This window comes from Geotrypetes seraphini, chromosome 5 (assembly GCF_902459505.1).
Source record: "Geotrypetes seraphini chromosome 5, aGeoSer1.1, whole genome shotgun sequence".
Taxonomy (NCBI): Eukaryota; Metazoa; Chordata; class Amphibia; order Gymnophiona; family Dermophiidae; genus Geotrypetes; species Geotrypetes seraphini.
The window spans coordinates 28,864,965-28,881,715 of NC_047088.1; the positions used below are offsets into that span (position 1 = coordinate 28,864,965).

The 16,751-nt window shown below is 47.7% G+C and overlaps 1 protein-coding gene across 1 annotated transcript in view; it reads right to left on the reverse strand.

Annotated features, from left to right (window-relative positions):
- The window catches only part of SLC25A43 (solute carrier family 25 member 43), a 69,156-nt gene that overhangs the window by 35,410 nt on the left and 16,995 nt on the right, over positions 1-16,751 (reverse strand). The window contains exon 2 of the mRNA XM_033946310.1: positions 15,780-16,021. Coding sequence (XP_033802201.1) covers positions 15,780-16,021 — 242 coding nt within the window. The remainder of the gene's footprint in view (positions 1-15,779; positions 16,022-16,751) is intronic.

The following is a 16,751-nucleotide window of genomic DNA, read 5'->3' on the forward strand; positions in this document are numbered from 1 at the left end:
CCCTTACAACGAGCAGAAGGGGTAAGGACCGTGCTTGGGAGGAAGGGCAGGCGGATGCCGCTTTCAGCACGGGGGTGCTTTGCGGTTCTCGCGGGAAGGGGGGGCATTTGCTGGTTAGAGCGGGGGGAGGGAGTGATGGAGCAGCGCCGGTAGCCTCGGGAGGGGGGGGGGGGTTGGTGGAACGAATTGTTCAAGTTTCCATTATCTTCTATGGGGAAAGTTGCTTTGATATACGAGTGTTTTGGTTTAAGAGCATGCTTCTGGAACTAATTATGCTCTTAAACCAAGGTACCACTGTACATTAAATGAGGCATACTCCTCGATTCAATATTTGCCTCCTTTTGTGGTTCTAACTACCATGGAGCATTTAGGATAAGTGCTTACCAACTTTGCATTGCAGGATGATGTAGTTTTTACCCATTCTTAGTAAAATAGTTTAGAAGGAGGTTAGTTAGCCAAGGATTGTCTTCAGTCTATGTCTTGCAACAGATTTTCCATAGGATTCAGGTTAGGGCTGTTACTAGACCACATGAAGATAAAATAATAAAGATGTTCACTTTGGGGTCAATATGCAAAGCAAATTTATTTATTTTTAGTATTTATATACCACTTTTTTTTTTTTAAATTCAATTTTCTATACCGTTCTCCCAGGAGAGCTCAGAATGAGTTTATTCAGGTACTCAAGCATTTTTTCCTGTCTGTCCTGGTGGGCTCACAATCTAGCTAATGTACCTGGGGCAATGGGGGGATTAAGTGACTTGCTCAGGGTCATAAGGAGCAGCGTGGGTTTGAACCCACAACCCCAGGGTGCTGAGGCTGTAGCTTTAACCACTGCACCACTCTAGAAATCAAAATGTAGAGAAAGTGAGGCAAGTATAAGACAATCAAGCCATTGTGACATCACTGATGAGGTTGGCTCTTATTGGTGGAATTAGATATTATGATGTCACAATCTCAGCTCTGATTAGCAGAGACAGAAACTCTTCACATTATTTATTTATCCAATTTTCTATATTCTGAGCTTCCAGGGGAGCTCAGAATGGTTTACATGAGATAATTCAGATTCTCAAGCATTTTCCCTGTCTGTCCCGATGGGCTCACAATCTATCTAATGTACCTGGGGCAATGGGGGGATTAAGTGCCTTGCCCAGGATCACAAGGAGCAGTGTGGGTTTGAACCCACAACCCCAGGGTTTTGAGGCTGTAGCTTTAACCACTGCGCCACACTCTCCCCCTTATAGCCTAAGTAGTTTACATTCATGTACTCAAGCATTTTTCCTTATCTGTCCTGGTGCGCTCACACTCTACCTAATGTACTGGGGCAATGGAGGATTAGGGGACATGCCCAGGGTCACAAGCAGCAGCATGAAATTTGAACCCATAACCTCAGGGTTCCAAGGCTGTAGCTCTAACCACTGTGTCATTTAAATTGCTCGTTTGGACTAACTGTGAATATCCAGCAGTACTTAATCAGATAAGAACATAAGATTTGTCACTGCTGAGTCAAACCAGTGGTCCATCGTGCCCAGCAGTCCGCTCATGTGGATAGGCAAGAGATGCTGCTGCTGAAATAAAGGTTAGGGAAATTTTCTGCAATCCAGTGGGTTACAAGATCAGAGGCAATGTGACTTCATTAAGGAAAAATTATGTTCTTACCTGTTAATTTTCTTTCCCTTAGACGCAGCAGATGAATCCAGAGACCAATGGGATAGCTCACATCTACCAGCAGGCGGAGATAGAGAAACTAATTAACAGGTGGTCCTATTGGCTGGCACTCCTCCTGTTTATTCAGTATAGCTCCTTGCCCAAGCATCCGTAACCATCAAGAGGCATAGCATGCAAAAAACTTCTTTCCCATAATAAATCTCAAAATGCAAAAATACGGAAAACAACCCGCCAGAATAACAAACTGCGAAAGTTGCAAAAGAGAAAACCGAGAGACAACAACCAAAAAAGGGGTGGGGCTCTGGATTCATCTGCTGCGTCTAAGGGAAAGAAAATTAACAGGTAAGAACATAATTTTTCCTTCCCTAGCAACAGCAGCAGATGAATCCAGAGACCAATGGGATGTAGCAAAGCAATCCTCAATCTGGGTGGGAAGCAAACGCCGCCTCTGCAACAACCGACGCACTAAACGCATCGACCGCATGCGCCCCCACATCCAACCAGTAATGCTGAGAGAAATCACTCTCGGAAGACAAAGTAGCCACGAGACAAACTCCTCCAAGGAAAAAACCTCTGGACCGAGTCCAAGAATTAGCCATCACTCTGATGGAATGGTCAAGAAGTACTTTCGCCAACCGCTTCTGTGCCATCAAGCAAGCATAAAGAATGTCCTCCTGGACCCATCGAGCCATGGAGGCTTTGGATGCCGCCATATGTCTGAGGCGTCCCTTGAAGACTACAAAAAGGTGATCTAAACAATGAAAAGTCATTAGAAACCTTGCTCGCGGAGAACGCTACGCACTTTCAAAAAATGCAGTGAATAAAAGCATGTCTCCCCATTTCTCCCCCCAGGAAGAAGGAAGGAAAAGGGAGCATGTCATAAAAGAAAGGAGGACACATCCTTAGAAAGAATCGTGGTACCGTCCGAACTGATACCCCAGATTTTGGAAATCAGAAATAGGAATCCCCGCTGAACAAGGCCTGCAACTCGGAAAACTGCAGAGCCAAAGCCCTGGCCATAAGAAACCCCGTGTTCAACAGCACAAGGAGGAAATGAAGTCTTCGGTAAACTGCGAAGAAGTACCTGAAGATTGTACTCCGGACAGGGCTTCTAAGAGGTGTTCAAATATACCGTTCTCCGTTTAGGAACTGAACTACATGAAGCTGAGAAGTAATCGAAGAGCAATATACCTAGCCCTTGTAACAAGCTATGAATGGCACTTGAAGCTGAAGGGAATTGAACGCTAAGCCATCGGCAATACACCTGTGCCAAAAAGGAACTCAGGAAGGGTGCAAATGTTGAGAAGTATCCAAGAAAGGAAAAAACCTCCAAAAGGAAGCAGAAGCCACAGGAGAAGACGTCTGTAGCGCCTGGATAAGAGAAGAAACAACCTGCTTCACATAACCCTTACACGTCAGTCAAGACTGCTCAAAAGCTAGGTCGTAATACCAAAGTAGTATGAATATCCATGTTGATCATACCCAAGGTGAGCAAATTCGGAGATACCAGGAAACTTCCTAGTCCAGCTGTCGAAAGGCTCATCAGATCCACATAGCAAGGATGGCGCAGCCAAGCCAGAGATTCTACAAATACTGTGCCCGGAAAGCGAGCTTGAGATGGCAAATCCAAGCCATCATCAGCCAGGGGAAAACACTGAAAAAGAGAAACCAGAGGTGAGAAAGAAGTCACACTGTTACCCCCTCTAACTCCCACTTCCTGTGCCCGCCGAAGAAGCTAGGAAGCATGGAATTGTGAGACGAGGCCATGAGGTCAAGTTCCAGGAGATCTCACGTCCACAAAAAAATCTGGAACGCCTGAGCCAAAATTCCCAATATCCAGAATGTAGAAGATTTCACTATTACTAACGTCTACACTTCTAGAGCATACACCGTAACATCCAATAAATGGGCCATGCTCAGATTTCGCAGAGAGAAAGACTATCCAAACTCTTTTCCTGACCCGTAAAATGATCAGCCAACAGAATAGAAAGATGAGGGTCCACCCATTGAAGTAGAACAACCACTGTACCTGGCATCTGAGTACCTCACCTACTGCCCAAGCTGTAGAGAAATACCCCCATCATAATACTGACTGAAAGGGCCCTCAGCGGCATTCCGGAAGAATGGTCTGACGCTCCAGAAAGGTAGCCTGACCATGCTCAAGAGTAGAAGAATGAACCAGTACTTAGTCGCCTCTGAAGACCAGACTCCTGGAGCTGAGGATGGAAGCCACCGAGCCCCCCAACCCGACAGTCCGGAATGGTCGGTGGTCATGAGCTAATCCAGCAAAGACCGAGGCATGCCTTGGAAAGAGAATCTCGCTGAGCAACCAAATCATATAGAGCTATGCAGGAGAAGCATAGCAACTAATAGGAGCCCAGAGATACCGGGAACCACCGGAACAAAAGCAGCTGCTGTAGCGTTAGAAGGGGAAAGCAAGCCGAGGTTCCCAGAGGAGTCAGCAATATGGATTCTAGAACCTGTACAGAATCCCATACTCTTAGCCATGGTAAGCGAAGAACGCCAATCTGAGATCGAGACCCCACGGTCAAGTCTCTGAAAAAAAACACATGTCCCTCCTATAAGAATAACAGCATCAACCTGATATACCTATAAATAGTACAGGAGAAAAGAGCACTGCAAATTTGAAGATGCGCATGTAAAGAACTGAGGAAAAGATACCACCCACTTCGTGTCAGTCAAAAGACCCAACTGGAAGTCGTCCGAATCAAGCAGGCAGTCAAGAAGAAATCAGATAAATCGCCTGGTAGCGCAAATGAACCCTTGGGGTAGGCGAAATGGAATGTGCCAAAACCGAAAGTGCTGCTCCAAGAGAGGCAGGCAAACCTAGTGCCGATTCAGAGTCCATAGTGAAAATGTAAATATACTCCCAGGTTGACTGCAGAAATGGGTAACCCTGAGAAACTAATGCAGCAGAATGGAATCCAGCCTGCTCAATATCCCCGTCTTGGCCACCCAATATTAAGTGGTACCCTAAGAAAGAACTGTCCCGAGGATCAGCAACACTTCAAAGAGAAACACAAACCAGAGAGACTCCATGAACGAACTGGAAACCTGAGGAGGATGCAAAGGTGCAAGCATCCTGAAAAATGTCCACAGCTCCCTGACCTGACAGTAAAGCGACTACTCCCTCACGAGAAAAATGCAAACCTGGAAAAAGAACATCGTCTTGCGATGTGAAAGGGAGCATGAGGACACTCAGCAACCTGCCTGAACTTTACGCATGCAAAGGAAAGACAAGGCGCACCAGGCGTAATCCAGAAGCAGCCTACGCCTCTCCAGAGAAACGAGCTGTACCTGGCCGGAACAGACCAGGTTTCCACTCCAAAAGAGAGCTTAAGGGGTGAATTCAATGGGCATACAGCGCAAGCTACCCTATGAACTCGCAAGCAGAGGTTCTCACCCCTAGGGATCAGCAGCCACTTAGACCATTCTACTAGAGCGGAAGGCCGTCTAGCACGCGCCATGAAGGCGACCACCACACGATAAGCGTGACAAATCAGCCAACCCTGGAGACAAGCTGGCCCACAGGAAGAAGAAAAGAACCATCAGGCCTCAAGAGAGACCCCTAACTCGGAATTCCTGCATACTACCATGAAGAAACATGCTAGAGCACAACCAGACGCACGCAGCACATAGGCACGCAGCCCATAGGCAGAAGGCCTAAGGAAACCTCCAACACCGTCGCACGTTATCAGAACCCCAAGTGAGGCAATGAAGCACCCGAATGAAACACGGGCACGCCCTTGTCACCTACTCCACCGTGCTGTCTGCCAACCCATAAGGTAGCACAACCAAGCGTAGGCAGCCAAACCCAGGGCAGAACCTTATGTGTAAGTGCCTAGGGATATAAATTGACAGCCCCCAAGAACAACTAGCTGCATTTATTTATTTATTTTTTTTTTTCTTTTGCTTCGGCAAGAGAAGCCTGTGGAATGTACACCACAGCAAACTTGAGCACTGCAATACGGGGCAAAGCTGTTTCCAACAGGGCTGACGATCCAACCCTGAAACAAAAAGAAGCCGCGGTACCCGCTTATAAGTCAGCTGCAGGACACGAGTCACTGAACCCCGCGGCGCTGGGGGCCCAAGCGCGGGCACTTTCCCGCCAGAATCAAAACCGGCTGGCTCCCCTAAAAGCGCTGTACAAAACAGACCGGGAGCTCATCGCCAAAACAGAAGCACACCGCCCCGCACAGCAGAAGTCGAGGCCCGCGCTGAGAAAGTCAGCCGCCTAGAATAACTCCCCGAGTGACGCGGTGCTGGCGACCCCAGGCCGGCTCCGAGAACATTGCCGCCCACAACAGACTCGGAGCCCATAGCCGAAGTGTATATATATATATATATATATATATATATATACATATACATATACAGGCATAAATATAATAGTGCAGCCGCATCCTACACAAATTGCAATAAACATTGCAAAACACACCTCAGGGAGGAAAGAGGAAAAGGCGCACGGCTCCCAACAGCAGGGGAGCACAAGCTCGCACCACCCGCGCTCCAGAAAGACCCAGCTCCAGTTCAGATATTGTATAACACACCCGGAGCCGTCCTCACATCCTCGCGGACACACCAAGAGCCACTCAGTTGCATTTCCCCACGGGCCGTGGCAGCATCGAGAAAACAATGTCCCAGAAACTACTAACCCCACAGCACAAGCGCCAGGGCAAGAAAAGAAGCTCTCCTTATTTATGCGCGGGAAGACAGAGGCCACGTCACCGAAGCAACCTCATATAAAAACACATTCCACCACAAAACAAAACTGCCATAGGCAAGAACCCACAGCTCTCACACAACCACAAAGTTCAAAGACAAGTAGAATAAAACACATACTCACAACCTACTGAATAGTGCCGGTAGACGCCGGGAAACATCGGCTGCTCAGCACGAGCAGGGCAAAAATTCAGCTGTGTAGTCCCTTTTTTTTTTTTTTTTTTAATGGGAAAGAAGAAAAAATAGGGACCAGGGCAGACCCTCTATCATTGGAGGGAGGGTGAGGCAGGGACAAGGGGGGGCCCAAGTGTAACCTCTAAAGCCGGCACCGTTCAGCCGGACACCCCTGTCTCACTGAAGAGAAGATCTCAACAGGAGAAATAGTACTGACAACTCACTGAAGAGAAAATCTCCACAGGAGAAATAGCATTGCCAGCTCACTGAAGAGAAACCTCAACAGGAGAAAATAATTTTCCAGTCACAGCCAGAATCCAGGAGCTAGTTGAATAGCGACTTTCACCTGCTGGGAGATAGAGAATACTGAATAAACAGGAGGAGTGCCAGCCAATAGGACCACCTGTTAATCAGTTTCTCTATCTCCGCCTGCTGGTAGATGTGAGCTATCCCATTGGTCTCTGGATTCATCTGCTGCTGTTGCTAGAGAATGGTAGATTGTGCCAAACGAATCCGATTGATTTGTTTGACTAGGTGACAAAAGAACTGGATTGAGGACGTGTGTTGGATGTGGAGTACCAAGATTTCAGCAAAGCCCTTGAACCGTTCCTCATAGGAGGCTCAGGAAGAAAAGGGAATGGGACTTGACATACTGCTTTTTCTATGTGGGTTACAATCAAAGCGGTTTACTTATTTTAGGCAGGTACTTATTTTGTACCTGGGGCAATGAAGTGTCAAGTGATTTGCCCAGAGTCACAAGGAGCTGCAGGGTATAGCTTGAGGGTGGGGCCCAAACCAATAAACTGGATCGGAAAATAATTGACTGACAAGTGATAAAGGGTAGTGGTAAATGGAATTCAGTGGGAAGAAAGGTAAGTAATGAACGCCAAGGGATGATTCTGAAAGGGAAGCTCCGATTAACCTGACCTCGTTGGTCAGCTTGAATCAATAGGTGGCAAAGTCTAGAGCTTGATCTCATATTACTGCAACCTAAACATAATCCTTAGGTCAGGCTACATGAGACTGGAGCAGTTCATTTAAAAGGGATCTAGGACATATTTTTGCTAAGTTCCCATCAGTGACCCTGGTTGGGTTAACATTATAGTACAGTGGTTCCCAAACCTGGTCCTGCAGGCACCCCAGCCATTAGTGCTCTCGGTGTTGTGTTATATAGCAGTAGTTCTCAGTCAGTGTCAAGACACACTTATGTCACCAAAAATATGACAGCCAGCAAGCCTGTTCCTTAACAACCATGTGTGCTTGCGAGCTGGGGAGGGCGAAGCAGGGTATCGGGTACTGTTTACTTGTAATCCAGATAACTGGTCCCTTCTGCTTCATCATTACCCACAATGCTCACTACCACCAGCAGGTCCAACAGGAAATATTGGAAATCTGCTCTTCCCCCACCCAGCAGTCATCACCTTTCCTTGCATCATTTTCAGCAATAATGAATGATACACAATGCACTCCAGAAGTCAAGTGTTTCAGAGATTCCCTTGATCAATACCTGCAGGCCCAGTCAGAAGACATTAGTAATACTGCAACCTGGCTCAATTTGAAGGAGCGTTTTAAATCAAACTGAACAATCCACTTTGCTACTGCAGTTGTTGGGACACCTTAGTCTCAGTGATGGTCATTTTCAAAAATGTAGTTTTACTAAAAGCAAAATAGATTGAATAGTAAATAAGGTTATTGGGATAAAAATGTTAACAGTTGCACTTATTATAGTTGTGCTACTTTTACTTTTTACGCAAATATTAAAGGAATTTTAATGTATTCTGCACTGTACTTTTACTAATTACTATTAAAACATACATTTTTACTTTTACTTAAGTACCGTATTTTCACGCATATAACGCGCGCGTTATACGTGTTCTTACAAACCGTGCATAACCTTGTGCGGTATACGCGTTTGCACGCTATATAAATTTTTTTTTACATAGTTCCCCCCCCCGACGTCCGATTCACCCCCACCCCGAAGGACCGCTCGCACGCACTCCCACCCGCACCCCCACCCTGAAGGACCGCTTGCACCCCCACAGCCTCCCGACCCCCCCCATCATGTAGAAGCTCCTACCGGTGTCCTGCTGCTTCCTCTTGGCGGTCCCGGCCCTTCTGTGAGCCCTGCGCCTGCTGCTTCCTCTTCCGGCGGTTCGCCCTTTCTCTAACGTCAAGCTCTCTTGCCCCAGCCAACCGCGGCACCCCCGACACGATCAGGGCAAGAGGGAGCTCAAGCTCTCTTGCCCCAGCCAACCGCGGCACCCCCGACACGATCAGGGCAAGAGGGAGCTCAAGCCCTCTTGCCCCCCCCCCGACACGATCAGGGCAAAAGGGAGCCCAAGCCCTCTTGCCCCGCCGATTCCCCAACTCCCCGACAATATCGGGCCAGGAGGGAGCCCAAACCCTCCTGGCCAAGGCGACCCCCTACCCCCACCCCGCACTACATTACGGGCACGAGGGATCCCAGGCCCTCCTGCCCTCGACGCAAACCCCCCTCCCCCCAACGACCGTCCCCCCCCCCAAGAACCTCCGACCGCCCCCCCCAGCCGACCCGCGACCCCCCTGGCCAACCCCCACCCCCCTTCCCCGTACCTTTGTGTAGTTGGCCGGACAGACGGGAGCCAAACCCGCCTGTCCGGCAGGCAGCCAACGACGGAATGAGGCCGGATTGGCCCATCCGTCCCAAAGCTCCGCCTACTGGTGGGGCCTAAGGCGCCTGGGCCAATCAGAATAGGCCCGGGAGCCTTAGGTCCCTCCTGGGGGCGGGGCCTTGGGCACATGGTCGGGTTGAGCCCATGTACCTCAGGCCCTGCCCCCAGGAGGGACCTAAGGCTCCCGGGCCTATTCTGATTGGCTCAGGCGCCTTAGGCCCCACCAGTAGGCGGAGCTTTGGGACGGATGGGCCAATCCGGCCTCGTTCCGTCGTTGGCTGCCTGCCGGACAGGCGGGTTTGGCTCCCGTCTGTCCGGCCAACTACACAAAGGTACGGGGAAGGGTGGTGGGGGGTCGGCCAAGGGGGTCGTGGGTTGGCTGGGGGGGTGGTCGGAGGTTCTTGGGGGGGCGGTCGTTGGGGGGAGGGGGGTTTGCGTCGAGGGCAGGAGGGCCTGGGATCCCTCCTGCCGTAATGTAGTGCGGGGTGGGGGTAGGGGGGTCGCCGTGGCCAGGAGGGTTTGGGCTCCCTCCTGGCCCGATATTGTTGGGGAGTTGGGGAGTCGGCGGGGCAAGAGGGCTTGGGCTCCCTTTTGCCCCGATCATGTCGGGGGGGGCAAGAGGGCTTGAGCTCCCTCTTGCCCCGATCGTGTCGGGGATGCCGCGGTTGGCTGGGGCAAGAGGGCTTGAGCTCCCTCTTGCCCCAATCGTGTCGGGGAGTCGGCGGGGCAAGAGTGATTGACGTTAGAGAAAGGGCGAACCGCTGGAAGAGGAAGCAGCGCAGGCGCAGGGCTCACAGAAGGGCCGGGACCGCCAAGAGAAAGCAGCAGGACACCGGTAGGAGCTTCTACATGATGGGGAGGGGGGGGTCGGGAGGCTGTGGGGGTGCGAGCGGTCCTTCAGGGTAGGGGTGCAGGTGGGAGTGCGTGCGAGCGGTCCTTTGGGGTGGGGGTGCGAGCGGTCCTGCGGGGGGGAGGGGGTGAATCGGACTTCGGGGGGGGGGGGCATCAGGCTTTCAGGGTGGGGACAGGACTTCAAGGGGGAGAGGAGAGTCGGGGCGGGCGAAAGGAGAGTCGGGGTGGCCAGAGGAGAGTCGGGGCGGGCGAAAGGAGAGTCGGGCGGCGACGGGAGAGTCGGGCAGTATGCGCGGTATATGGGTGTGCGCGGTATATAAAAATTTCTGTACATAAATTTGTGTTTTCTGCGCGCTATACCCGTGTGCGCGTTTTACATGGGTGCGCGTTATCTACGTGAAAATACGGTACTCGAGTGCTCTCTATCTTTATTTGCTGGCAGATGGGCATAATCCAGTGGTCTCAAACTCGAACCCTTTGCAGGGCCACATTTTAGATTTGTAGGTACTTGGAGGGCCGCAGAAAAAAATAGTTAATGTCTTATTAAAGAAATGACAATTTTGCATGAGGTAGAACTCTATCTATATATATAAAATCGGAGGTATGTATGTGTGTATGTATGTATGTGTGTGTGTGTATGTGCCGCGATCACGCAAAAACGGCTTGCCCGATTTGAACGAAACTTGGTATGCTGATCCCTCACTACCTGGGGTGATATGTTCTGAGGGTCTCGCTGCCCACCTGCACACGTGGGCGGAGCTACAAACTGAAAATCAGATTTCACCCATTCATGTCAATGGCAAAAATGTTAAAAGCTGCCAACGCAAAAACGTCTTGCCCGATTTGAACGAAACTTGGTATGCAGATCCCTCACTACCTGAGGTGATATGTTCTGGGGGTCTCGCGGCCCACCTGCACACGTGGGCGGAGCTACAACCTGAAAATCTGATTTCACCCATTCATGTCAATGGCAAAAATGTAAAAAGCTGCCAACGCAAAAACGTCTTGCCCGATTTGAACGAAACTTGGTATGCAGATCCCTCACTACCTGGGGTGATATGTTCTGGGGGTCTCGCTGCCCACCTGCACACGTGGGCGGAGCTACAAACTGAAAATCAGATTTCACCCATTCATGTCAATGGCAAAAATGTAAAAAGCTGCCAACGCAAAAACGTCTTGCCCGATTTGAACGAAACTTGGTGTGCATAAGCATAAGCATTGCCTCTGCCGGGTCAGACCAGGGGTCCATCGTGTCCGGCAGTCCGCTCCCGCGGCGGCCCTCCAGGTCCATGACCTGAAAATGTTCCCTACCTAACCTAAAAAGTCCATACCCTATTTGCTCAGTGTCCTGTGAGGTAAACCTCTATCTGTACCCCGTTATTCCCTTCGCTTCCAGGAAGTCATCTAGTCCCTTTTTGAACCCCAGAATTGTACTCTGGCTTATCACCTCTCCAGGAAGCGCGTTCCAGGTGTCTACCACCCGTTGAGTGAAGAAGAACTTTCTTGCATTCGTTTTGAATCTGTCTCCTCTCAGTTTTTCTGAGTGACCTCTTGTTTTAGTTGCCCCTGCTAGTTTAAAGAATCTGTCCCTCTCCACCTTCTCTATGCCTTTCATGATTTTATAAGTCTGTATCATGTCCCCTCTCAGTCTCCGCTTTTCCAGGGTAAAGAGCCCCAGCCTGTCTAACCGTTCGGCATATGAGAGGTTCTCCATACCCTTTATCATCCTCGTTGCTCTCCTCTGGACCCTCTCGAGTATTGCCATGTCCTTCTTGAGATACGGCGACCAGTATTGGACGCAGTATTCCAGATGTGGGCGCACCATTGCTCGATACAGTGGCAGGATAACTTCCTTCGTTCTGGTAGTGATACCCTTTTTGATAATGCCCAGCAGATCCCTCACTACCTGGGGTGATATGTTCTGGGGGTCTCGCGGCCCTCCTGCACACGTGGGCGGAGCTACAAACAGAAAATCAGATTTCACCCATTCATGTCAATGGCAAAAATGTAAAAATCTGCCAACGCAAAAACGGCTTGCCCGATTTGAACTACACTTGGTATGCAGATCCCTCACTACCTGGGGTGATATGTTCTGGGGGTCTCGCGGCCCACCTGCACACGTGGGCAGAGCTACAATCAGAAAATCTGATTTCACCCATTCATGTCAATGGAAAAATTGTGCCAGGATGTGCCAGTGCCCGAAGATCCTCCCTCGTTGGGTTGGGCTGGGCTGGGCTGGGCGGTGCGAAAGAGATCCTCCTTCTTCCTGTGCCGGGCTGGACTGGGCTTTAAGCATTTGCGCATACTCAAAGCCTTCTGGTCTCGCTCTCTCTGAGATTATCTCGGAGAGAGCGAGACCAGAAGGCTTTGAGCATGCGCAAATGCTCAAAGCCTAGTCCAGCCCGGCACAGGAAGAAGGAGGATCTCTCTTGCACCGCCCAGCCCAGCCCAGCCCAACCCAACGAGGGAGGATCTTCGGGCACTGGCACTGGCACATCCTGTGCATTGGTGCCGGTGCCCAATCGGGTAAGAGTTGTCTTTGCGGTGCTGGGGGGGGATGTAGGATCGCGGGGGAGGGGGGGTGATGCGAGCGGGGGGGGGGGGAGGATGCCGGTTCGCAGGGGGAATGCCGGATCAGAATGAAAAAAAAATTTTGTACAACGTGCTCACACGTATAACGCGCATGGTTATGCACGGTTTGTAAAATCGTGTATAACGCGCGCGTTATATGCGTGAAAATACGGTATTTATTGCAAGATGATTTGGTTAATTTTCGGTTTCCTGAGGCAAGGCCTTCTATAGTTGCTAAGTGGAGAAGCTCACCATCTCCCACAGTAAACAAGTAGCACAAAAAGATATGACAGATCTTTAAAATGAAGAAACTGACAGCTATGTTGAAGAAATCCATGGCTGTGCTGACAGCAAGCAATCTGGAGGCCATTCACAGCATCTATGTCCGATATGGGTAGGCTGAGCTAGGGTATGATGACTCAAGTGAAGATGGACAGTATGTGTGCTTCTGGTTATGATTGGGCTAAAAGTCTATTAAATGCAAGATGACAATACTGGACTTATCTTAAAATGGAGATAGAGTAAGTATAAGAGAATGACATGGGGACAGATTTTTCCCCATTCCCGCGGGAACTCATTTTCCCATCCCATCCTGTCCCTGCAAGCTCTGTCCTCATCTGCACAAGTCTCAAACTTTTTAAAATCATAAGTGTTCGAGGCTTGTGCAGTTAAGAAAGAGCTTGCAGGGATGGTGCAGGGACAGTGACAAAACTCATGGGGCCGGAAAGGTGAAAATGAGTTCCAGCATGGATGGGGACAAATTTGTTTCCATGTCATTCTCTAGTAGGGATGTCATAAGAGACTTGGGAGTACTGGTCGACAAGTCAATGAAACCGAAAAGGGCGAACAGAATGCTAGGAATGATTAAGAAGGGGATCACGAACAGATCAGAGAAGGTTATCATGCCCCTGTACCAGGCCATGGTACGCCCTCACCTGAAGAAGGGCACGGTACTGCTCGAAAGGGTCCAGAGAAGAGTGACTAAAATGGTTAAGGTGCTGGAGGAGTTGCTGTACAGTGAGAGATTAGAGAAACTGGGCCTCTTCTCCTTTGAAAAGAGGAGACAGAGGGGATATGATCGAACCATTCAAGACAATGAAGGGAATAGACAGGTTGTTCACCCTCTCCAAGGTAAAGAGATCAAGAGGGCACTCTCTAAAGTTAAAAGGGGATATATTCCGTACGAATGTAAGGAAGTTCTTTACCCAGAGAGTGGTAGAAAACTGGAACGCTCTTCCGGAGGCTGTAATAGAGAAAAACACCCTCCAGGGATTCAAAAAGTTAGACAAGTTCCTGCTGAACCAGAACGTACATAGGTAAGGTTAGTCTCAGTTAGGGCACTGGTCTTTGATCTAAGGGCCGCCGCGTGAGCGGACTGCTGGGCATGATGGACCACTGGTCTGACCCAGCAGCGGCACTTCTTATGTTCTCTATTTCTTTGTTGCTTTACTTAAAAATACTTGAGCTATAAAAGTGAAAAATAAAGTTGAAATCCCAATTAGCTTGGGGAGGGGGGGGGAGTCTCAGGAACAGGATGAGGAGGCAAATTTTTGGATCTCATTTCCAAAATTGACTGTTGTAATTTGATTTACGCAGGTATTAATGAATCAAATCAAACGTTTTCAAACATTACAGAATTGTGCAGCATGCTTACTTTGCAGATCTTTCAGATTTGAACATGTAATCCCACCCCCCTCCTCTTTCGGTTACACTGGTTGCCCATGCATTTGAAAATTAAGTTTAAGTTACTTAATCTTATGTTTCAGGCTTTGCAAACAGGTATGCCATATCTCTCTCATCTTCCACCATTCTATACACTCCCAGTCATTAGATTCAAATAAAATGGTTATTCCAAATCCTCGGCAAGACCACTTAAGAGTCTATTAGGCATTTGTTCTATTTTTTGGCCCCCAACTCTTTGACATGCTCTATCCGATATCTTCAGAGCTGAACAGTCTTTTCCCCATTCCAAGACTATTATAAACACACCTTTTTCTCCCTGCCCTCAACCAGATTGAGATTTTAATTGTATTTGATTTTAGTGACTTTATTTAAAGATTGAATGATTGTATGTGTGTTATATCTAGAACTTTTCTTTTGATATTGGTATTCCTTTCCTTTATATGGTTTGTTTTTAGTAATTATGATCAACGCTTAGGTCCTTAATTGGTAAAGGCAGTATATCAAATCAATAAATACTACTAATAAAATATTCAGGAACTCTGGATATATTTTCATCTCAGTAAAAGATATTGCAGCTTAAAACACAGGGCTGTGGAGTCAGAGACAAATTTTGGGTACCTGGAGTCAGAGTTGATAAAAGTGTACCAACTCTGTCTCCTGATAAATTTAAATTATAATATAAAAAAATACAGCAAGTTCAAATGTCCCATTTCACAAACAATAGTCATAATTAACACATTGCGGGCATTTTTCATCTATCTATGCTGAAAAACGGGCAAATTTTTTAAATGTTGCATGGGAAATTACGTTTCGCGTAAAATAGCTATAACTTTTGAACCATTGCTTATTTTTGAATAAAACTTTCAGTTTCTTTTCTTATATTGAATTCTTTATTATAATTTGAATACATTTTTAATTATTTTGTTATAAACAATTACAACTTTCAAGGTTAATTTCAAAATTTTTTTAAAAAACTACTCTTTTATATTGAAGAAATTTAAGGAAAGACAACTGAATTTACGATTTTGATCTCCCTTCCGACCCTAATTCCACGAATCGTCAGGTATCTCTTCATCACCTAATGTCTAACGATAGATAATGCATAATTTTTAATTTGCTGAATAGCCCGTGTTTACACTTTTGCCGCACCCCAGCGCTAATTTGTAGAGCTCTCTAGAAATAGTATGCGAAAAACGTGTTTATGCGTTTCCCGCCAACATTGTGTTAAGTACTTCTCTGATGTAAGAACAGTGCATAGTTGTATTTCTACTAGTGTGAAGTTCAGAATCGGAGTTGCGAGTACCAGAAACTGAGTCGTCAAAGGATTTATCTACCGACTCCACAGCCCTGTTAAAACACCATGCAGCTAGCAAGACATGGTCAAACAAGAGCAAAGCTAGAACATAAATGCGAACAAAATAATTATAGTTTCTAAATTACCTAGCATTGTCAGTGAAACACCTTTATAGAGTGCAAGAAATCCTTCTTGATAATAAATAGAGCAGAAAGCATGAAGAATGCCTCTGTATGACGGTTCCAGTGTGTTCTGCACTATCAGTCGTGTTTCGATGACATCAGCAGGATACGTCACTACTGCTGCAACCATGCCTGCCAAACTTCCTGCAATAATGGCCTGCCACTGAGAAACCTGACCCAAGTTATCCATAAAGAACATGAGAAACCTGAAACAAAAAAATAAAACACATAAAAGGAAAAATAGCATGTGTAATGTATAGAAATGCACCGACAGAGCTACATCTGTACTAATCCCCGCTCTAATTTACTCCTTTTCTCCACAACAGAGCAGTGTATGCTCCTGCCAGGGCAAGAGAGAATTAAGATAAGACCCATAGGCGAACTGTGGCTCTTTAGGAGAGAACCCCACTGAGCTGCGTGCCACCAAAATGATACCAATAAACTAGAGTCTTGAGGAGGGAACATGAATTTACTGATGATACTGCATCAAATGGTAGCTATCAACCCAATATGTAGGTGACTTAATGAAATCATTCCTAGTTCTAAATTTATTACTGTCCGTGATCAATTTTCCTATTTTTACATTCCTTAGGTTTGTGTTATTTTAATAAATACAGGATTTTTTATTTGTGGTATATCAACTATTACACTTTGCACCTATATCACAACACATTTAAGGCTGGGTTCATCATAGACAAAGGCGCGCGCCGACAACTGAGCGCAAGACGGAGGCGCGCGCTGAAGAAAATGACAGTTTTTAGGGGCTCCGACGGGGGTTTTTGTTGGGGAGCCCCCCCACTTTACTTAATACAGATCGCGGCGGCGTTGTGGGTGGTTTGGGGGGTTGTAACCCCCCTCATTATACTGTAAACTTAACTTTTTCCCTGTTTATACAACGCGGCGCGATCTGTATAAAGTAAAGTGGGGGGGTTCCCC